The 24,707-nt window shown below is 41.1% G+C and overlaps 1 protein-coding gene across 2 annotated transcripts in view; it reads right to left on the bottom strand.

Annotated features, from left to right (window-relative positions):
• GRID1 (glutamate ionotropic receptor delta type subunit 1) overlaps window positions 1-24,707 on the bottom strand; it is a 679,283-nt gene that overhangs the window by 104,889 nt on the left and 549,687 nt on the right. For both annotated transcript variants that reach the window (XM_081250205.1, XM_081250206.1), the window contains exons 9-12: window positions 13,859-13,960; window positions 12,207-12,404; window positions 8,236-8,560; window positions 6,923-7,061 (exon numbers count right to left, since the gene is read on the bottom strand). In XM_081250205.1, the coding sequence (XP_081106331.1) occupies window positions 6,923-7,061; window positions 8,236-8,560; window positions 12,207-12,404; window positions 13,859-13,960 (764 nt within the window). The remainder of the gene's footprint in view (window positions 1-6,922; window positions 7,062-8,235; window positions 8,561-12,206; window positions 12,405-13,858; window positions 13,961-24,707) is intronic.

The raw sequence follows: 24,707 nt of genomic DNA, 5'->3' as shown, positions 1-24,707 counted from the left end.
AGGATCTAATCAGAAAAGCCCAGGACCAGATAGCTTCACTGTGGAATTCTACAATTTAAAGAAGAATAAACACCAGGACTTTCCTGGTGGCTCAGTGGTTAAGAATCCACCTGCCAATGCAGGGGACAAGGGTTTGATCCCTGAGAAGATCCCACATGCCATGGAGCAACTAATAAGCCCGTGCGCCACAACTACTGAGCCTGTGCTCTAGAGCCCATGAGCCACAACTACTGAAGCCAGTGTGCTGTGCTCCACAACAAGAGAAGCCACCGCAATGAGAAGCCCGTGCACTGCAACACAGAGTAGCCCCCGCTCTCTGCAACTAGAGAAAGCCCACGCGCAACAAAGAAGACCCAGTGCAGCCAAATAAATAAATAAATAATTTTAAAAAAGGAGAAGAAACACCAATCTTCATCAAACTCTTACCAAAAAAATTCAAGAGGAGGGAATACTTCCTAATTCATTTTACAAGGCCAGCATTACCTTGATACTAAAGTCCAAAAAAGACACTACAAAAAAAGAAAACTACAAACCAATATTCCTAATGAATGTTGATGCAAAACTTCTCAGTGAAATACTTGCAAACTGAGTTCAACAGCATATTAAAAGGATTATGTACCATGACCAAGAAGGATTTATTCCTGGAATGCAAGAATGGTTCAACATAAAAAATTTTATCAATGTAATATAGCACATTAACAGAATGAAGATACAAACCACATTATCATCTCAATGCAGAAAAAGCATTTGAAAAAATCCAGCACCCTTTCATAATAAAAACTCAACAGGCTAGGAATAAAAGGAAACAACCATAATGTAACAATGGTTGAGAAACCCAAAGCTAACGTCATACTCAATGGTGAAAGACTGAAAGAATTTTCTCTAAAATTAGGAAAAAGACAAGGATATCTTCTTTTACCATGTAGTACTCAACATAGTACTAGAAATCATAGTTAGACAATTAGGTAATAAAAAGAAATAACTGGAAATAAACTGGAAAGGAAGAAGTAAAAGTATCTCTGTTGTCAGACAACATGACCTTATATGTAGAAAATGCTAAAATTAGACAGACACATATGCAAAAACACACACACAAAACTATTAGAACTAACAAATTAATTAAGCAATGTTTCAGGATACAAAGATCAATGCACAAAACCCAGCTGCATTTCTATACATTCACAATGAACAGTCTGAAAGGGAAATTACAAAAACAATTCCAATTACAATAATATCAAAAAGAATAAAATACTGAAGAAAAATAACAAAAAGGCAAAAGGCATGTACACCAAAACCTAAAAATTTTGGAAAAAGAATTTAAAACACAAATAAATGGAATGAATCCTGTATTCATGGATTGGAAGACTTAATATTGTTATGATGTCAATACTACCTAAAGCAACCTATAAATTCAATGCAACCTCTATCAAAATTCCAATGATGTTTTCTGCAGAAATAGAAAAATCCACCCTAAAATTCATATGAATCTCAAGGGATGCCAAATAGCCAAAACAATCTTGATAAAGAACAAAGTTGGAAATCTCAAACTTCTGAATTTAAAATGTACTACAAGCCACAGTAATCAAAACAGCGAGGAACTGGCATGATGACAGACATACAAACAAATGGAATAGAATAGACAACATAGAAATACTGTCCCATAAGTGGTCAAATGGTTTTCAACAATGGTGTCAAGATTTCTTAGTTATGACAACAAAAGCAAAGGCAATAACAACAACAAAGAAACAGATAATTTGGACTTCATCAAAATTAAAAAAAAAAAATCTGCATCCAAGGACACTATCAACAGAAAGAAAAGGCAACCCATGGAATGGGAGAAAGTATTTGCAAATCACATATCTCATAAGGGATTAATATCCAGAATATAAAAATCTCCTATAAATCAGTAAGAAACAAACAAAAACAACTCAATTAAAAGTGGGCAAAGGACTTGAATAGAAATTTCTATAAAGAAGGTATGCAAATGGAAAATAAACACATGGAAATATGCTCAACATCTCTAATCATGAGGGAAATGCAAATCAAAACCAAAATGAGATCACTTCATACCCATTAGGATAGCTATTACAAAAATAAAAACAAAAAGCCAAAACAAAAACAAGCGTTGGTGAGGATTTAAAGAAACTGGAATCCTTATGTCTTGCTGGTGGGAATTTGAAATGGTGCAGCTACTGTGGAATATGGTAAGGTAGTTCCTCAAAATTATTAAACATAAAATTTCCATATGATCCAGCAGTTCCACTTCTGACTATATACACAAAAATATTGAAAGCAGGGACTTGAACAGCTATTTTTATGCCTATATTTATAGCAGCATTATTAAATAATAGCCAAAAGATGGAAGCAACCCATGTTCCTGGACAGATGAATAGATCAATAAAATGTGGCATATACATACAATGAAATGTTATTCATCCTTAAAAAGCAAGGAAATTCTGACACAATGACAAAATGGTGAACCTTGAAGACATGCTAAGTGAAATAAACCAGTCATAAAAAGACAAAAACTGTATTATTTCACTTATATGAGGTACCTAGAGAGTCAAATTTATAGAGACAGAAAATAGAATGGTGGTTTCCAGGGTCTGGGGAAGAGGGGAATAAAGAATATTGTATATATATTTGCAAGATGATGTGATCTAGAGATAGTAGTGATATTTGCAGAACACTGTGATTATACTTAATGACACTGAATTGTACACTTAAAATGATTAAAATGATAAAATTTATGTTATGTATATTTTACCACAATTTTAAAAACAAAAATAAAAAAACAACAAACATGCATTTTAATAATATATTCTAATATCTAGGTAAATTTGGTTTTTAAAAAAAGTGAAGTTTATTCAGTAAGTAAAATACCAAAAAATAACAATTTAAAAACTAACTTTAGAAGACTATCCATTGAATAAATTGGAAAAAGAGCTAATTATCTCCTAAAAAGGAAGGGATCAGACAGCTTCAAAACTAGGTTGTTGGGGCAGGGGTGCAGTGGAACAGAATAATATAGGAGCAAAGTTTTTGTACACTATTAAAATAAGGTAGTATTAACCCAAGTTAAATTGCTATAAACTAAGATATTAATTGTAATGCCTAGGCTAACCACTAAGAATATAACTCAAAAAATATATAGTAAAAGAAACAATAAGGTAATTAAAATGGTATGCAAAACATATCTACTTAACACAAAATAGGCAGTAATGGAGAAAATGAACAACAAAAAAGATGTAAGACATATATAAAATGAATAGCAAAATGGCAGAAGTGAAGTCTTCTTTATCACTAATTACATTAAATATAAATGGATTAAACTTTCTGATTAAAATGTAGACATTGGTAGATTGAATTAAAAACCACAATTCAACTATTTGCTGTGTAGAAGGTACTCGCTTTAGATAGAGACAGATAGATTGAAATGATATAAAAGGATCGAAAAAATATTCTGTACAAACAATAATCAAAAGAGAACTGAAGTGGCTATGCTAATGATCAGAAAAAGTAGACTTTGAAACAAAAATTTTATGAGAAACAAAGAACATTATATAATGATAAAACAGCCATCAATAAGAATATATAACAATTATAATTATAAACATATACACATGTAACAAATGAAGAGAAATTGATAAAATTGAAGGGAGAAAGAGGCAGGTCTACAAAAACAGTTGGAGACTTCAATATCCCACTTTCAGTAATTGATAGAACAAGGCAGAAGATCAACAAGTAAATGAAAACATGAACAACACTATAAACCAACTAGACTTGATGAAATAGACAATATGAATTGCCCTATAGTATGAAAAATTTAATTCACAATTTAAAACCTCCAAAAATATGAAATCTCCATGCCTGGATGGTTTCCCTGGAGAATAATGCCAAACACTTAAAGATGAATTAACAGCAATTTTACATAATCTCTTCCAAAAAATAGAAGATGATTTCCTAAATCACTTTATGAGGCCAGTGCTACCCTGATATCAAAACCAGACAAAGACGCTACAAATAAAAGTACAAACCAATATTTCTTCTAAGTTTAGATGCAAAAATCCTCAACCAGAATATCAGCAAACAGAATTCAACAATATATGAAAAGAATCATAGACCATGACAAAGTGAGATTCATTCAAGATATACATTTGAAAAAACAATCAATTTAATCTACCATATTAATAAGTTAAAGAAGAAAAAGCATATAATTATGGCAAGTAATGTAAAAAAAGCATTTGGCAAAATCCAGTACCCACTCATGATAAATATTCTCAGCAAATCATGATCTTTTGGCTTAAAGCAATTATAACTATAATTAATGCAATTCCTATCAAAACCACAGATTTTTTTATATAGCCATAGACAAACTTATTCTAAAATTTGTATGGAAAATGCAGGCCCCAGAATAGTTAAAACAATCTTGACAAAGAACAATAAAATGGGAGGAATCACTATGCTCAGTATTAAGGCTTACTCTGCAGCCACAGTAATCAAGACAGTGTGCTATTGGCAAAGGAATCAGCACATAGATCAATGGAATGAATAGAGAACCCAGAAATAGACCCACATAAATATGTTCAACTGATTTCGGACAAACTTAAATAGTAATTAAATTAATAAGTGGTGCTATAGCAATTGGACATCCGTAGCCAAAAAAAAAAAAAAAAGAGAACTCAAACTTCACACCTTATACAAAAATTAACTCAAAACTGATTGTGGACCAAAATGTAAAATGTAAAACTAAAAAACTTTTAGAAAAACAAGCAAACAAACGAACAAACAATCCCAGATTCTCTTCAGGGTCTAGGGCTAGGCAAAGAGTTAGACTTGATACCGAAAGCATGATCCACAATAGAATAAGTTTGTAAATTAGACCTCATAAGAATTAAAAACTCTTCTTTGTGAAAGACCTTGATAAGAGGTTGATAAAACAAACTTCAGAGTGGGGGAAAATATTTGCAAACCACACATCTGGCAAGAAACCAGTGTCTAAAATATATAAAGAACTTTCAAAACTCAACATTAACAATCCAGTGAGAAAATGGGCAAAACACATGAAAAGGTATTTCACCAAAGAGAATACACAGATAGCAATAAGCACATGAAAAGGTATTCAATATAATTAGTCATTAGGGAAACACAAAACCACAACGCGCTATCTCACCATGCCTATCAGAATAGTAAAATAAAAAACAGTGACAACACTAAATATTGGCAAAGAGGCAAAGAAACTGGATCATTCCTACATTACTAGTAATGTAAAATGGTACAGTCACTAGAAAGCAGTTTGATCCTTTTTTAATAAAACAACATGCTATTACCACAGATGCAGCAATTACATTCTTGGGTATGTATCACATATTAATAAAAACATGTTCACACAGACCTACGCACAAATGTTCACAGTGGCTTTATTCATAATTGCCCAAAACTGGGAACAACCCAGATGTCCTTCAATAGGTGGATTGTTAAATAAACTGTGCTATATTGGCTTCTACCAAGCAAAAAGAAGCAATGAACTATTAATACACATAACAATTTGAATGAATCTCCAGAGAATTATACTGAAAGAAAAAATCAATCCCCAAAGTGTGATTCAATTTATTTAACATATTTGAAACAACAAAATTTTAGAGATGGAGCACACATTAGTGTTTTCCAGGTGTTAAGAACAGGACTGGAGGGGAAGAAGTGCAAAGGAGGTGAGTGTGGTTATAAAAGAACAATACAAATCTACACATACGATAAGATTGTGTAGAATCAAATGCACACACACACACACACACACACACACATAGAAATGAGGGCAAGTACAAATGAGAAATCTGAATAGAATCAGTCAATTGTATCAACATTAATATCCTGGTTTTGCAAAATGTTACCATTGGGGCAAACTTGTTAAAAGATATTTTGAGATCTCTCTGCATTACTAATGATAATTGCATGTGAATCTATAATTATCTCAATAAAATATCAATTAAAATAAAGACTAGATAATGTCATTCTGAATTTTGAATCCTAATCAAGAATCTGACCTCTTTCAAATAGGCAGTTGGGAGCTATAGAAGCTGGTTGAGTATGGATGACTTGATTATAGGGCTATGGATCAAAAGAATCAATATGATGATAGTAAGTATGATGAATTAAAGGAGAAATTACTGAAGGTAGGGACACAGAAAACCGTAATCAGGGATCAAGTAAGAGGTGATACTGAAGAGGGCATTGCACCCAAGGCAGTATGGACTAGATCTTTGCCTTTGGTCAGTTCAGCGATGACATATCCAACAGACATTCACTTTGTCCAAGCTCTTTTGTAATTCACACAGTATGTGAGAATCTGGCTATAAAGCAAAGGCATTTCCAAGTTATTTCACTATGTTGAACTAATTCTTTTATGCCATATTTTTAACATTTTGGTTAAAATGAAACATTTTTAGTCCTTGGTTTCAATAATTTTACAATTTTGTAACTGTAAGTGACATAAATTTTCTAATCACTGTGATAACTGGCATGTTTTTAAAAATAATTTTTAGATATTTGAAGATTGGAAAAATATATTAGACTTGTGGTTTTAATTAATTTAAATTAAATGTTTAAAACTTTTGATTAGATAAGTTTGTAATCAATATTGAAAGGTCTGAGGACTTTTAATTTGTTAATTTTTAATGTTTTGATTTATTAGTCTTATAAGCAGAATTTAAATGTTCAAAGAAATATTTAATGAATTTATACATTGTTTAATTGTGCATGAAATAAAATACAACAGGAGTGATGCTCCTCATGCATTAAAGATTACTGTCATCGAATTACAGATCTGGAATCTAAGTCCTTCTCTGCCTCCTTGACACCAGGCTGCCCTGGCTAGGTTTGCATCCTCTCTTTACAGCCTTCTGGAAGGAGTAATGGATCTTACCTTATGGGGTTATCCATCCTGGACACTGTGAGGAAGGCAGCAAGATTGGCTGTGTAGGAGGAGCACACAATGAGGGTGAAGAGCCACCAGCTGCCCATCACGATTCGCATGGCCATGGAGTTCGCTGAGGATTCACCACCTGCAGGAGGCACGCAAAGGGGATTGGTCCTGGGCTTCTGCTCTTGCTTGCATCTCCAGAGAAATTCTCTGCCCTGCAGCCAGGCATAGGGAACCACCCCTGGTGGTGAGCTGGGGATCAGGAAAGTGACTGCCGGCTGGTTATGGTGGGCTCTGACAATTCTGGGGAAAAAGTGCTAGGACCACCAATCTTGGAAAGGGATGGCAGACCACAAAATACGGAAAAGCTAGGATTGGCATTTTTAGTGACAGGATGTTTGTCAAAATGCCAACAGTAGAGGTCTGAATATCAAAATCTTCTAGTTAGAAGATTCTACCTCACTGTGTTGAGAACTTTCAGGGCTGCAACCCTATGTAATGTCCCTTTCCATTTTAAATTCACATGGAACAGTCTCAGGAATTCTGTAAATATAAAATTACCTCCTACCTGGAGAATTTCCTGGCTTTCTTTTAAGAAATGAGATGCACCATATCACTTTTATTATTACTCAGCCCTCACTAGATGACCTTTATTTTTCCTATGATTTTCAGAGATCACTGCGTGTGACTTGTAGTCAGAAGCTGCCTCTTTGAGGCCAATTGTTTCTCCTTGTTCCCTTAGGTGGTAGCAGAAGAAAACTCCTCACTGACTATTCTTATATAACCTCTCAAGCAAGTGATACATACATTTGCCATGGTGCAAATAAGGCTAGGACTCACGTTAGGAAATTTGCAATTTGTTGTTTCCAGTCAAAACTGCACAATCCTGTAACTCCCCAAGTGCTATCCAGACTTCTCAGAGACAGGAGACTTTGTATCTCAAGAATGGCTGGAGTACCGCTTAGATGATTGCAAAACAATTTTGATTTTTTATCCCATTAAGACTTCAAATTTAAACAAGATAGAGTTTCTGACAACCCTGTCTGCATAACAATCAATCTAATGTGGGAGGCAAGGAAAGTGCAAAGCAGAACTCCAAGGTTAATTTTATCTAAAGTGGAAAATCAGGACTTGAAGTTAAGTTCCGTGTTGTCCTTTCATTTAGTTCCTATCTGGTATTACTCAGAGAAACTGGGAGCAGCATGATATTAGGACTACCTTAGAGATTAAATAAAATTGCATTTAAAATGACTTTGGCAAAATGCGTTCCTCCAAGCCCCTGGGGCTCTTCCAACATTGAGAAACCAGGAGGGTACCTTGCTGTACGAAGGCTCCGTAGACGATCCAGATGGCACTGTTTAAGGTGGCAGAAGCAGATGGCTGGGGCTGGGCAGCACTCTGAGCCCTCACGGCCTGTATCCGGTTCAACACAAATATCAGCACGCCAACCACAGGGATGGCTGCTGCAATGCAGGCCCACACGGCAAAATCAAAAGGAGCAAAAAGGGAGAAGATGCTGATTTTCTCCTCGGGCTTCTTGATGAGGATGCCCACCGAGTAGTCCATGTACCGCTTGCTGAAGTCCACCACGCTCTCCCTCTCCGGGGTGATGGTGATGGCGGAGATGGCTAGGTCTGCTCTCTGAAAGGCAAACCCATCTCATCAGACAGCAGTCCTCAGTTTACCACTAGGTTCTACCCTGGGTCAAGGCCTGTCCTCTGCCCTTTGGGTTGTTCAGTTCAGAGGAAATGGATTCGAGAGTTGACACCTCGTGACTTTGAATGTTGTAAGGAAAATCCAGCACTAAGGTGTCTGTTATTACCTCTTTCACCTTACAAATTTCTCTCCCAAACCCTAAAAACTCCTGGAAACCACTTCTGGAGGAAAGAGTCTATAACCATCTTCATTCTTGTGTGAATTACAGTTTTTCTTCACTTTCTTCCTTAGTGAACTATCTCCTTTCTTTTGCTGGTATTTCCCTCTTACCACCCACCCCCATCCCCGCCCCAACTCCCTTCTATCTTCTTCTGGCCTTATCTACATCCTTGCTATACTTCAAGGCCACAGGGACACTCCATTTTTCCATCAAACCTCTCCAAATGCCATTAGCCCACACAGGTATCTCTCTTTTCTAAAATACCTTAGAAGTTATATGGTGAGTATACAACTACCTTGAATCTCATTAGTGTATCAGGCCTAGATTGTTTTATATGCAGACTCTATGTCAGAGAATAACATTCTCCAAGAAAAAAGGGGTCATCCACTTCCTTTGATCTTCTGCCTGCCTTAACTCATGGCTTCTCAGACATATGGACTGCTTCGTCCTTTAGTAAAGCCATGCTGTGAAGGGGCTCTCTGGGCATCCTGTGCTGAGACCTCAAAAGTACCTCCCAAGACTTTTGCTTTCCAAGATGAGCTTAATTTAAAAATAGACAAAGAGGGCTTCCCTGGTGGTGCAGTGGTTAAGAATCTGCCTGCCAATGCAGGGGACACGGGTTTGAGCCCTGGTCCGGGAAGTTCCCACATGCCACGGAGCAACTAAGCCTATGTGCCACAACTACTGAGCCTGCGCTTTAGAGCCCGCAAGCCACAACTCCTGAAGCCCAGGTGCCTAGAGTCCGTGCTCTGCAACAAGAGAAGCCACCACAATGAGAAGCCCGTGCACCGCAACAAAGAGTAGCCCCCGCTCGCGCAACTAGACAAAGCCCACGAGCAGCAACAAAGACCCAACGCAGCCAAAAATAAAGAAATAAAATAAATAAATTTAAAATGCCTTAAAAAAATAGACAAAGACCCATTAATAGTCTCATGCTCTACTAACTGAGTTAGTCGGGCACCCAAGACCCCATTAAGATGGAACTAGATTGTGAGGTTAAAGCTGCCAAGACTGGTGGAGACTAGGATCCTTATGCCTAGGTGGATGTTAACATAAGAGCATTAAAATGTACAGTGATCATCTCTATCTTGGCTCTGGGGTCTCTTAAGTAGGAGGCATCATCAGAACTAGGTTTATTTTAGAATGACCAGTTGTGACAGCTGATCCAAACTACATATTCAAATTGGGGAAAACTATATACAAGGATTTTATCAGGTCCAATATGCGGGCTAGAGGGGCAAATATACTGACTTCTAAACTGTGAAATCCAACAACATACCTAGAGTAAAGAGAAAAAATGGTGGAGGTGGCCGTGTCAGAGATCTCAGACTTGCCACATTTGCATCTCTGGTTCTTGCTTCTCTTCTCAGAAACCCATGATCCAGGGAGGTTTTCTGGTTTTTCTGGTTTATTTGTTTGTCTGTTTTGGTTTTGTTTTGTTTAAGTCTGGAGCATATTTAATGACAGAGAAAGAAATCTAGGGGATCAGGAGAGGTTAACAACATAGGATGGAGGGCAACTAATTTATGAAACCAGGTCCAGAGGAGGAACAAGAGAGTTGACTCGTGATGCTGGTGGAGGGGTGAGCTGTAACAGGAGGGAAAACACTCCCCCTACCCCGAAACTGGAGGCGAGGGCACGTGTCTGCAGATATGAACTTCATAGGAAGTTGAAGTAGAATCTCATGCCCAGATGTCTCCATTTCTTTCCCTAAAATAAGAGCACTTTGCTTTCTAATTTAAGATAGAAGATTATTAGGTTGCTTGAGGAGAAAGATAAAATTTTGAAACAGTCTCTAAGGAACGTAGCCAAGGGGCCCAATAAAGGACATGTTAAGGAACTGTCCTGAAGGCCCAGTTGAGTTGGGAGGCCACACATTGTTCATACATCCATCTGGACAAATTTGTGATTTTCTCCTCTAACTGCATACAGCAAGCTGGATGTCAGAGTCAGAGGGTAGATAATACAACCAGGTCAGGGTTTCAATGTAACAAGAAATCAAGAATAATTTAGGAGAATCATACAGGATGAAGGGAACAGGGGTTTATCTGGATGACCACAGAGGATGCACCAGGAAAGGATGCAGTATCAGAAGGGCACAGAAATCTTAGAGAAGAATGAACCTCAAATACATTGCCAAGTGAAAAGGGCCAGACACAAAAGACCACATATGGTATGACTCCGTTTACAGTAAATGTTTGCAAAAGCAAATCTATAGAGCTAGAAAGTAGATTAAAGGTTGCCTCTGGCTGGGGTTGAGAATGGAATTAACTGTAAATGAATATGAGGGATCTCATTGGGGTGACGGAAGTACTGTAAAACTAGATATGGTGAAGACTGCACAATTCACTAGATTTCCTAGAAATCACTGAATGATACATCTGAAATGGGTGAATTTGATATATAACTTTTTCCACAATAAAGTTGTTCTGTGTGTTTTGTTTGTTTGTTTGTTTTTTAAGCTTAGGAGAAACCGGAGAGAATACAAGCCTCGTGTCTGCATTCATGGGTTATAAAGCAGAGGACCTGTGTTTTAGGAACAAAGGCCAGAAAGAGTCAGAAGGACGACAGGATTTAGTCATGGATTGGGACAGTGACAGTGACATGCAAGATGCTAACAGGATGCATGGGGGCAGGTCCTCAAAGGTCACTGGAGGTGAAGGGGGTCAAAGCACTCGAAGCCCAGGGTGCTCCGTAGGGATGTCAGAAACATCAAGATTGATGGCAACAGTAATACTGGAGCGGGAGGGCTTGAGCAGATCCACCAATGTAAATGGTTGTCAGGAAATGACCTAGAGGTCATAAGACGGAAGGGTCAAGGATGGGGACACAGCAAATTGGCCTCACGCCATGAATCTAAATGAGGACCCAGGTTCTACAGGAAGGAGGAAGATTAATGATTTGAAATTAATCTGAGGAGCTGGGGAATGCCGTATCACTTATACGTAGCAATGCAGACACACCCACACACTCATTCACCTACACACATGCATGTGGACACACACGATATACACGCCCACTTGTGGGCCTTGAAGAAGAGAATAAGCATGCACCAGTCCCCCCCGAACCACCCCTCGCGAGAATTGGGTTCCTACTGCAGCCCAAATGTGGGAGTGGATTTCATAAAGTGTGGATTACAGAACAGGCACAGTGGACACGTTTCAAAGGAATGAGAGCAATGGGCACAGAAGGAAAACACAAAGTGCCAGGGAATTAGAAAATAAAAGAGCAAAAGTGGGTATAGCAGGGAGGAGGGGGGTGGAGGAAAAGAGGTTCTTAGTGCGTGGAGAGTGGTAACTGTGGTCTGTCTAGCTGGTCCCATGGTTCCAACTTCATAATGGGCCCAATTTAGACATCACCCCAGAGGCAGACTGGCGTATCCCTCCCCATGGACCTGCGTTTGGGACCTACCTTGCTGATGAGCTCCCCGATCATCCCGTTCCAGGAGGTGTTATGGAGCTGGTGACCGTACCTGCCATCGGGGGCCTGGTAAATCTCGTATTTGAAGCCCAGAGCCTTGGCCAGTGCATCCAGGACGTCGATGGAGAACCCTTTGTAGCGCTTGGGCTGTCCAAGGATGTTCTCAGCCACCATCACAAAAGGCTCTTCCTGAGGACAACAAAATGAATGTTCTTCAACTAAATCACAGGTTCATTAACACACATCTTTCCAGGGTATTATTAGAGAGACCAATCCGATGAACCATAATTTCAGAACATTTGTGGACATGTGCATTGTATTTAGCCAATTTAGGCCTGGAGTCTGAACCTCTCTGCCCTTTTCTAAAGCAGTTTGTGGACACTCAGGATACAGGGCACAGGAAAATACCTCCAACCAGCATACTGATGGAGGAACAGATTTATTTGTCCTGTGTCATCTCAGACTCGGCCCAGAGCCCCATCTCCCAGAAGAGCATGGCTTGTTTTCATTCCTTCATTTATAACATTGAGGGCTCTGTCCTTTGGAAATGCCATGATTCTTCAGGACCCACATAAGAAATGTGGATACCTCTCATCCAGGATATTAAATGACAATAGAGCTCTGTGATACTGGATTGAGGGAAGACAGTAATACATCTATCAGATTGTACTAGAAAATGGATGCTGAATCACAGGACAAGGCCATACTGCACGTCAAGGACAGGATAGTATTAAACCCCACGGTCTGAAAGTCCAAAGCCAGGCCATGTGCACATTCACACATTTTGTGCTGTGTCACATGTGCTCTTGTAGGGCACGTGATCATCTGGAAAACACCTCAGGCTTCCCCACCACCACCCTGTGAAACTGAACAAGAAGGAGCCTTCTGACAACAGCCCCAGAGACTACATCTCATTAATTTAATTTTGGGGGGAAATAAAGTATAATGTTTATTCCTGGTGGGCACATGGGGAATGCGGAAACGCGGCTGCCAAAGACTTCTAGAGCCAAGAGACGCCAGTGCTGCTGGGACAGAGGGGAATGTTTGGACCATGTATGACCAGCTAATAAGAGATAAATCTAAAATGTCTCCTACAGTTCTAAAGAGATGAAGAAAGAAATGGAAAGGAAGATGCTTCTAAGGTATCTGAAATATGTAAAAGTCTCTGATTCCAGGACAACCATGCAGAGAAATTGCAACAAATGGTCTTCATTATGAACTTTGTGTCACATGGGCCCATCAGTGGTATTGGGGTCTGGACGGATGTCCTCCCAACATCCTTCTGGGGACTCTAGCTACCAGCAAAGCTCTCCTAAGGACCACCAGTAGGTCAAGATCATTTACATCCAAGAACAAGTAGAGTTGTTATGCCCGCTCTGGAGCTCAGCACTGGATCTGGATTAGTTTTCCTTCTCTAGAGCAGTCCAGTGACCTCCCATGGAACGTCTCAGAGGCTTGGGGCAGAATCTCCAATCTCACTCTTCCTTCACTATTCATAAAATTGTTTGAGTGAAAGGCCTTATGAAAGCTCAAGCCACCACTTAAGATCCCCTTCTCTCTAAACCCAGCATCAAGCCAAACAGAGAGAAGCCTCTGACTCAAAGCCTGAATGGCAGACCTCCCCCATATGCCCATGATCCTACCAAGACAGTCACCACTTTGAGAGTCAGTCCTTGGAGGCGACTGCCCATGGGCCTCTCCTGCAGGCTGCCATTCAGGCCCTTCTCCGAGTCCCACGTCGCCAGCTGTGAAGGAAAAAGGGAGTGTGAGGGACAGAACGGGCACCTGTGCAAACCTTAGGAATTGACTCCTAAACTGGGCTCCTGAATCAGGCAGATAGGTGGATAACAGCCCTAGGAGTTTCCCAGAGAGCTAGAGGCATCTTACAACCTTAGAGAGAATAAAGGTGTGACACATAGAGCTCCACTTCCTCCGGCAGCTCATCTGGATCTTGAGATCTTGCCTCATCCTTGAAATGAAACCAATTGGTAGGAACTTGTTTCTGGAATGAACATTTATGTCCAATTTTATTGTCCACCTACTGAGGCCATGTCAATGTGTCTCACACAAAGTGCCCTCTTTCTTTAATACTCCTTTGACTTGCCCAGGCCAGAAGGTCCTTGAGATCACTGCTTCTATCACCAGAGCAGGATGAGATCAAAAGTGAAACAGGTAACAAAGACCCAAGTTTACAGTTGTCTTACACCCTGATGCCAGTTGCAAACAGGACCAAGAGCTCACTGTCTTCACTGTAGTGCAAACTTCATAATTTTCCCTCATAGGCAGGTGGAGGCTAAGAATACATGTGCTCTGGGTCTGCCATATCCTCCTGAGCCTGCAGGATCTGTCCAATAAATGCATTTAAGACCATCTAAGATGGTCAAGGAGACCCTATCCTGGCTCAGAAACAACTGGAGACACAGATGCTCTTGGGACTGCTTCCCTTCCCTGCATCCCTGCAGGGCCTGAGCAACAACGATGAACCCTTTGTCAGATCAGTGAATCTCAATCATTAATTGGTGAGATGTAAAAAGATACAGATATTGGCCCCATCTAAAGCCAACACAGTTAGGGTCTCAGCACTTGGACATGAGGAGTGTTAATGCTTCCCCAGCGATCCTCGTTGAAAACCGCTGCTCTTCTAGGTCACTGGGCCTCTGATGTAGCCGCACATTAGAATCTCTTAAGAGGGCTTTTAAAACCAACTAAAGCCTGCCCCCCTGCCCGAGAGTCTGATTTAACTGGTCAGTAGCGGACTGGATATGGATCGTTTAGCTCCCCAGGTGATTCTAATGCACAGCCAGGATTGTGAACCACTGCTACAGATGAAAGCAGTGATCTTCAAACCCTAATATGCAGACAAATCACCCAGGGATTTTGCATGCACTTTCTGATTCTGGGATCTGAGATTATTCCTAACAAGCTCCCATGTGCTGCTGTTGCTGATCCATGGACCATCAGTTCAGTACCAAGGGGTTAAAATTCAGACTGTCACAGTAGCACCTACCCTTCGTCAGGGAAAACCCACAAGACCCCTAGTTAGGCTGAGCAAAAGAATTACCCCTCTGTGGAAAAGTGCCACCAGGTGCCCCAAAGGAGCCACCAATAGTGCCGCTCACGGACCCTGAGCCTTGACTATGAGGCCACAGTTCCAGAATCTGTGGGGCCCTCTACCTGGAAGATACTAGAACCCTGAGGCCTAAAGCAGGAACATCAGAATGAGATATGTGGTTCTAGAACCAGTTTAAAGGAACCTGGAACCTCCTGCCATCACTTCCAACATGATACAAGCTAAAACCCACTTCACCCTAGATAATAGGATGCCTGGAAGTGATGAATAAATCACTTAGTTAAGAGCACAGTCACATACTCTGGGAACTCCCCACAGCCACCACTCATTCATTTGAGGGGCACTGCAGTGAAGAACAAAGTTAAGATCTATCCAAAGTCCTGTTCAAGGACATCAAAGATGCCACACTCTTGGAACTGGTATAGTGAGAAGGAAACTTCATGGCTATTTCCCTATGGGGTCTCAGGAAATAGCCCTGGGACTTGGGATCAATTCCTGCAGCCGGATTCAAATGCTGGTCAAAGGGAAAAGACAAACTCAGACAAACGGAGTCAAGGTGTTGACTCCCTGCATTCTTTGGACCCTTCGATATCAGACTCGGGGGACTCATCGTGTGTATCTGGGCAGCCTGCATCTCATCCCCATAACTGTTTAGCCCAGGCATCGGGGCTGCTTAACTCTATGTGTGATCTGCCATACCCCCTGGGTTGGGTGGTGTTATGAAGGTCCCCTTTACTACCTCCATGACTTACAGAGTCATAATGGAAGCAAAGATGACATGTCAGCTCCAGGGACTGGATATTCTGCTCTGTACCAGGACTTGAATTCATAACACCTGCTGCCCAACCTCCTTGGCACTGGTGAAGGGGCATCTCGACTTTGTGCTGCCCTGGTTTGGATGAGCACCTGGAATGAGGCTCTGCTTGGCATTGATCAACCGGCTTTACCTGTCTTTCTATTGGGGTTGTAATCAGTCATGGGAATGGAAGCAGGAAAAACAGTTGGGATAAAGCCCTGTCCTGCTAGGGTTTTAGCTCAGCTGTGAGAAATGCTCTGCCTCCCCATCCCTGTCCTCACCATCCTCTGCTTCTAGCCCACTGCCTGGCTCAAGGCAGCAGCGCCTCTGCCCCAAAGTACTGCAACAGCCTCCCCACTGTTACCCCAACCTCTCTCTCTTAACAGCCCTCCTCTATTGTGCTGATGTTTATCATAAACTCAAATACAAATTATGTTAATTAAAAATTTCTAATTACTTCCTATTTCTTAAAGAATAAAGGCTAACACTTTTAAACTTGGCCTAAATGAAAAGGCCTTCCTGATCGAGACCCGACCTTGACTGTCAGCTTCAGTTCACTCCAACCCCACCAAATTCCTCACCTTTCTCAAGCACATGGTGTTCCCTCCTGACTCTTTACATCCAGTTTCTTCTCCCTGGAATGCCATTTCTCTCTGGCTGGGTCTGGTAAAAAACTCTTACTCAATTTCTCAAAAAAATTAGCTCTTACTTTAGGGTAGTTTTAGATTCACAGAAAAGTCGCAGGGGTTATGCAGAGACCGTCCATATACCCCACACCCAGTTTCCCCTGTTGTTAAGATGTTACATTGGTATGATTAGTATGATACATTCCTCCCAACTAATGAAATGTTTAGTTCAATCTCCACCATTGATACAAAGCTGCAGTAGAAATGATCTTCAGTGTCTTCCACTCTAGACCTAAGTCTGTGATTCCGCTGTGCTATTTGGGTTTCTTACCCCTGTTCCCTGGGATCCAAACCCTGTCTTTATAAACTGTCTAGAGCCTTGGGCACTTGGATTGGACCTTGCCTTTCTTATTCCCATCTCAGAGTTTCTAACCGTGCCTTGAATGCCATTACTCCTCTAGACGATCAGCTCCCTATTACTGGTATAGTTTGGGAACTTGGAGGTATTAAATTAGCATATGTTGGGCTTCCCTGGTGGCGCAGTGGTTGAGAGTCCGCCCGCCGATGCAGGGGACACGGGTTCGTGCCCCGGTCTGGGAAGATCCCACATGCCGCGGAGCGGCTGGGCCCGTGAGCCATGGCCACTGAGCCTGCGCGTCCGGAGCCTGTGCTCCGCAGCGGGAGAGGCCACAACAGTGAGAGGCTCGCGTACCGCAAAAAAAAAAAAAAAAAAATATATATATATATATATATATCCTTAAAAAAATTAGCATATGTTTATGAGCCAATATATCTATGTTCTAGGTGTGTTTCCACCACTTACCTGAGTGATCTAAGCATACTTTACAGCACAGTACTTAAACCACAAGAGGCAACAAATATTTCTGAATAAATTTAACTTCACTGAGATTCCATTTTCCTATCTATAAAATGGAATAAAAATACCTTCCCTGCCTACCATGTTGAGGGGCTGTTCAAAGGAGAAAACAGTTTTGAAATAACATGTAATAAAATAACTTCAATAATAATCACAAAGTAAAGAATCGAGATATTAAAAGGTGTGTACAATGCGACCTTAATTATGTCTTTTTTTAAAGGCAGTGGTTAAAACGGGAGGAAATGTGTTTAAATGTAATATTTAGATTTATCTTGGGGGTAGAATTATGAATAACCATGATTACTTTTTTATGCTTTCCTATGTTTTTAACAGGTTTGTCATTACTTTCACAAAAAGGAAAATACGCTTTTGATAAAAATAGCTAGCACGGGTGATAAAGCAAAATCCTGTCACATGCACTTGTATGATTGAGGGCTGAATGGAAGGAAGCAATCAGAGTCAAATTATCTATCGGTAGGTCAAGACCAGTCTAAGAGTCAGAACTTAATACTGAATACATCAGTTCTCTAGTTGCAAGGAGCTATGGCCGAGGTGCCCATCTCCTAGAAGAGGCACATTGCAAGGTCTTCCAGGACAGCATCTCACATTCTAAGACACCTCCAAGATTGTGTAGGGCCCCATGAGCCTGTTTGGGTTTGGAGACAGGGCAGTGGCCCCTCCTGGGGCCCAGCTCCATGAAGACAGGCAGTCTTCCTCCACTAAGGAAGAGGGGCGGGTGGCATCAAATCTTATTAGTTACTATTCAGACCATCCTAAGGCAAAGTCATTTAAATCAAAGTGCAACTTCATGAGAGAAAGAAAAAAAATTCCTTCGAGCTGTTATTATTATTCCTATTTCTTTTGTCTGAAAGTACTTAGGGCTTAAAGGTTTTTTAGTTTATTGTTTTTCAATACTCACTTCTCTCTCCCTGGCCTTCAGGCATCCTGTACTCTAACAAAGAAAGAAAAAATACTTCAAAGAGAAACCAAAATTCTGTCTTCAAACACATCAAAGTAGCCATGTTCCAGGATCTGGGAGCCTTCGAGTTGGGCAGGAAAGTGTATTATTCCCTCACATCAGCCTGAAGCCAAGTGCCCTAGGCTGAGTGAATCTCCCTATTTCCACAAAGCCTTGGCTCTTGTCCAAATCTGAAGACCAGAGTGGTAAACCTTCATTTGAGTGAGGCCATCCCTCTGAGCACCCAATATGTAAGACCAGAGCAGAGAAAGTCACAATCCTTTTCAAACAAAATCTTTTGTTTAAAAGACTGAAGTGGAATTTTTAAAAAATAAAATAAAGCCTTTAAGTGGATTCCCAAACTTGCTGCCCATCAAGATTAGGAGAGACTGTGTTCTGCCTCCCTCCTGAGGACAGCTGGGGCTCCCGGATCAGAATGCTGGAGAAAAAATTTCAGATAATAAAAGCCAAATGAGGCTGATAGGCTTGATAAATGGGAAGCCAGAAAAACCTTTCACCCAAAGAAGTCCTGACACTTAGTCATACAGCTGCAGGCCATTTCATTTGTACATAAGTGCATCTACTCTGACTTCCTCTTGTATTTTCCAGACAGAATTTTGTTTATGGGATCAATGAATTTATGGCCACAGAAACCCACTTTTGACAGCTGACCTGTCAAGATCAGTGCCTGAAAAACTAATTTCCAGCACTGTTAAACAAAACGAGAACTGCTGCTATTTGATAAGACAGCTATGATTTTCATTCATTGCCAAGATCTGCTCTACCCAGACCGGAAGCATGGATGGAGCCAGAGGTTACAGCACAATCATCACTTGAAAGGGGATAAATGGTTTCAAAATCTGATGATGACAAACAACTGTTCAAGAGATCAGCCAACTGGAGAATAAATTTCATAAACCATTGGTCTCAGGAAAATATATTTCCTGAGTCAGTCACGGGGTTCTTCATGTTTGCGTTTGAGTTGTGAGATGTAGGGGTTTGGGACTTTGTGGCCTGTCCTTATTAAATGCAGGACTGTTAACCCTAAATGGGACAGACCTCCTTTGGAAGATTGGGCTTTGTGGTCTGTCGTCTAGTTATAGAGGTGTCTTAAAGTGCTGGTTCTCTTTTCATGGCGGGGGAGGAGCGGGGAAGGAGAGAAGAGGCAATCCAACCGCTGTGCAGCCCAGAATATGACCAGCTTCATACATTGAGCCTTGCCAATTCCTTGGGAGGGAAGAGGAAGGGAAGAAGGAAGGTAGGTTTGCTTACCCCAAAATCTTATACTTAGCTATATCCAACAAGACAATAGATCAATAACCTGTATTGTCACATTTCGCAACTGAGTGAGCAATACTTTGCTGGTAAGCTTGTTCCTCCAGAGAGCACTGGAGGCTGGAAGTGAAGTTTTTATGACCATGCCAGTCAGATCTCACAGCCATAGGTGGAGCTCCATCTGAGCTGTATCCTCATTGACCAGTGATTGCCATCAGCCGAGTGCAGACATCTTCGGCTGGCATACAGGATTCAGTATGAGGGCACATAGGTTTATCATCATGTCAGTACATGGGGTTTTCTGAAATAATAAGCCCTCTATTAGCTTTTTTTGTGTGTGTGTGGTACGCGGGCCTCTCACTGTTGTGGCCTCTCCCGTTGCGGAGCACAGGCTCTGGACGCGCAGGTTCAGAGGCCATGGCTCACAGGCCCAGCCGCTCTACGGCATGTGGGATCTTCCCGGACCGGGGCACGAACCCGTGTCCCCTGCATCGGCAGGCGGACTCTCAACCACTGCGCCACCAGGGAAGGGCCCTCTATTAGCTTTTATTCCTTGGTCCATTTTTATTGGAAAACAAAACTGTCTGGTGTATGTTTCAAAAAAATCAGAGCCTTGGGTAGGGGTGGGGTGAAGGGGGAACCCGCATCTTGAATCAGCGTGCACTGGGGGATTCAGCCAGCACTGATTTCAGTCAGGAGATTGCACATTTTAAACTTTGACTAAATGCAAGGACAACATGCTTAGACACAAACAGGGCATCTTGGAAGCAGAGTGCAAGCATCTGAGGATAGGATATTAATATTTGTAGCCAGGGTTCCTGAAGGAAGGCCTACTTTGAGAATTCATTTTGGGAATTCCAGTATATCAGGGTTACTAAGGGCAGGCCTTGTAGAGTATGAACCACGGGAGATGACCATCAGATTAGATATATCTACGGAGAAAGGGGCCAGGACCACTCTTGAGGCTCCAGATGTGCTCTATAGGAGAGGGGAGGGGACTCACTCTGAGACATGGGATAACTGAAAATCTCAGCCCAGGAGCATTTGCACAGGGAATTAAGCATTTGGTGAAAGTTGTACTTTCTGAAAACAAGCCCCAGCAGAACTTAGGTTAAATGTCCAAATGGAAGAGCCCTTAGAAAGTGAAAGAAAAGTGAAATAGGCTGGAGAGATATCACATATGGGGGCTTCATGAAAAACCTTTAGCAAGGATGAGAGAAAGATACTCCCCCAGTGGTATTACAGAGGAGGACGAGGAAAACTAGAAGTGCCCTTGAACCTGGCAAGCAGGTCATTCATGATGGAGGCCACAGACAGGCCCAAACTCTAGCCTCTCCTCTCTGAAAGTGTGGGCCCAAGGAGCCCTCTGGGAGCACAGAGGGCTCCCTGGGTCCACACCGACTGACTCTAGTGGTGCCAGCAATGAAATTCTTCCATCACATTCACAGGGAGAATGGAGGCAGTTCCACTTCTGCTTAAGATACAGAAAGCAAGATGATGTTGTCCTCATTGTAACAAACGAACAAACAAACAAAGAGTCAGAGCATCAACAGAACTATATCTTAAAAATTATCCTCTGAGAAACCTGTGGTCCTAAGACCCTCTGGTGAACTGAATGTCAAAGGATGAGAAGCCCCTCCAAGGAGAGACAGCACATAAGAAATATTTCATCTTTGGCAGAAAATGGGACAAAAGAGGTGGTAGTTATATGAGTGGATAAGAAGAAAAAAACTGAAATTTTACCAAATTCTTAAAGGCCATGTGTAGGCCAGCATGACAGTGAGGCTCCCTGGGAGCCCAGACTCAAGGGAGGCCCCAAGGGGGGGCCACATGCACTCATCAGCTCTTTCCACCAAGCCTCCACTGGGTGGACTACAAGAAAGAAAAATAACAGAGCATCCAGAAGTTATGGGACAATATCAGATACTGTATATCCAACATAGGACTTGTGTCTGACATATGTGAAGAAACCTTACAACTCAATTACAGGAAGGCAAACGACTCAATTTTTAGAAATAGAGAAAGAACTTATTTTTCCAAAAAATATATATGAATGGAAAATATACATATGAAAACTCAACATCATGAGTCATCATGGAAATGCAAAACAAGACCACATGGACATCCACTATATCTCACTAGAATGACTAGAATCAAAGGCTGATGTTACTGAGTGCTGATGAGGATCTGGAATGCAAAAGGTGCAGCCACCTGGAAGACAGTTTGGCAATTTCCTAGAAAGTTAAACATACACTGAGCATACCTTCCAACAATTCCACTTCTAGTTATTTATGTAAGGAAAATATAAAATATGTCCAACACAAAGATCAGGATGTGGCTGTTCATAGAAGCTTTATTCATAACAGCCCCAAAGTGGAAACACTCACATGTCAACCATGGTGACTGGTGAATGGATAAACAAAGTGGGGTACACTTATACAATGAAATACTACTCAGCAATAGAAAGCAACAAACTACAGACACAGGCAACAGCACGGATAAAGCTCAAAAACATTACACCAAGGGAATGAAGCCAGACACAAAAGACCACAGACTTTATGATCCCATTTATATGACTTCTTTGAAAAGGCATTCTAGGTCCTGAAGATAGAGCAGTGGTGGCCTGCAGCCAGCAATGGGAGGAGGGTATCAAATGCAAAGTAAAAAGAAGGCTATTTGGGGGTAATGGAAGTCTCCTATATTTTGAGTGTACTTGTGATTATACTACCATTTACATTTGCCAGAGCTGACCACACTGTACACCTAAACCCGTGAATTTATTGCAGATAATTGCATCTAAATAACCCTGACTTGTTTTATACACACATACACACATGCACATCTTGATAATGATTTGGAAAAGGGTGGAGCCATGTGCTAGAGAGGTGGGCTAGTGGCACTAACCTGTCATGTGACCCAACTATGACCTTTTGGCAAGGATGGTAAGGGGAGGATTCCCAAAATAACACGATGAGCGGTGTTAGGACACTCATGTAATTGTGCCTGAACTAGTTAGAGCTAGATGGATATCAAGTGGCCAAGAAATCATTTATCTATCTAGAAGAATTGAATTCATCTTTATAAATGTTTAGGAAGAACATAAGGGCAGTTTTACTTTCAAATGGTTCCTTGGTTTGTGGGTTTGTGTGGGAGAAAAAATAGATTACATAACATTATATATAGTATGATCCAATTTTTTTATGCTTATTTCGTTTTACACTCTCCTTGTCCTTTGTTTACTGACTCTGAGTCATCCTTTGAAGATCATTCTAGAGATGCTTCCTTGCACCTTTCACCAAGAGTACGTCTCCCGTTGGTGATCCCAATCCATAGCACGCCAGCCTTGATCCTGTGGAAATGCTTTGCACAATATATTAAAATTACATGTCTATTATTCACAAATATACTCTATCTCTAAAAGCAGGGACTCTCTTTTCTTCATTTTGATTCTCTCAATAAAATTTTATTAGAAAAATTAATAAAATTTATCATCCCCTGGGCACTTTCTCATTAACTGTGCTGAAATTTCATGTTTTTCTCAAACTCTAACCCCCAGGATACGTCCCGTATCTGAAGCTCTGTAAACGGCTTTCTCACTCACTTCTGATTTATTTATAATGGTTGAGAGTGCTTGGGCTGGATTTCCCCTTTTGCATGATTTTTTTTTTTTTTTTTTTTTTTTTTTTTTTGCGGTATGCGGGCCTCTCACTGTTGTGGCCTCTCCCGTTGCGGAGCACAGGCTCCGGATGCGCAGGCCCAGCGGCCATGGCTCACGGGCCCAGCCGCTCCGCGGCATATGGGATCCTCCCAGACCGGGGCACGAACCCGTATCCCCTGCATCGGCAGGCGGACTCTCAACCACTGCGCCACCAGGGAGGCCCCGCATGATTTTGTTTTGTATACTTACTTTTAAGACTTCTAGTCATGGGAAAATGTTGGTAAAATGAATGACTCAAAAGGCATTTTAAAAAAACCCACTTTTTATGTCTTTACCTCTAGACTCTCACTGCACAAAGTGTGGTCTGTGGACCAGGACATCACATTTCCTGGAAATCTGTTTAAATCAAAGAATCTTGGCTCTATCCCATGTCTCTTGAGTCACTGTCTGCATTTTAACAAGATTCCCAGGTCATGTGTGGGCACAGAAAAATTTGAGAAGCATATTTCTCGATCATGCCACTGTGATTTCTGGCCTAGAATCTTTATGAGCTGCTTTACCTATCTCTCAATGCCTCTTATCCACCTGCTATCTAATCCCTACTCAGCAGCCAGAATTGTCTTTCCTTTCCTTTTCTTTTTTTAAATATTATTTATTTGGTTGCATTGGGTCTTAGCTGCGGCAGGAGGGCTCCTTAGTTGTGGCATGCAAACTCTTAGTTGCAGCATGCATGTGGGATCTAGTTCCCTGACCAGGGATCGAACCTGGCCCCCTGCAATGGAAATGCGGAGTCTTACCCACTGTAAGTGGGAAGTCCCCACCAGGGAAGTCCCTTTCCTTTCCTTTTTCAATAAAAATTGTTTTATTTCACTCTCTTAAAATTCTCAAGTGATTTGCTGTTAAACTTGGATTTAAAGGCATGCATCCTTTTCATGGCTTGTAAGACTTTCCAAGACCTGCCCCAGGCCTGCCCTTCTACCTCAGCCCCTGCCATGCTTTCCATCTTGCTTACTAAGTTCCACCAAAATGCATCGCCTTTCAATTACTCTCTCAAGCCAAGATATTTCCTGCCTTGAGAACTTTGTATACACTCTTTACTTTCCTGATAATTCTTATCTCTGTCCTTCACATTTCATGTTTGGCTCTTTCTCATCTGGCAGGTCTTACCTTTATCCTCTTGATAAAGTCAAGCTCACTCTTCCTAAATACTCAATATTCTTAAGTTCAGAACT

This window comes from Mesoplodon bidens (assembly GCF_964165515.1).
Source record: "Mesoplodon bidens genome assembly, chromosome: 1".
NCBI classification, from domain to species: domain Eukaryota; kingdom Metazoa; phylum Chordata; class Mammalia; order Artiodactyla; family Ziphiidae; genus Mesoplodon; species Mesoplodon bidens.
This window is presented reverse-complemented; position numbering and strand designations above follow the sequence as displayed.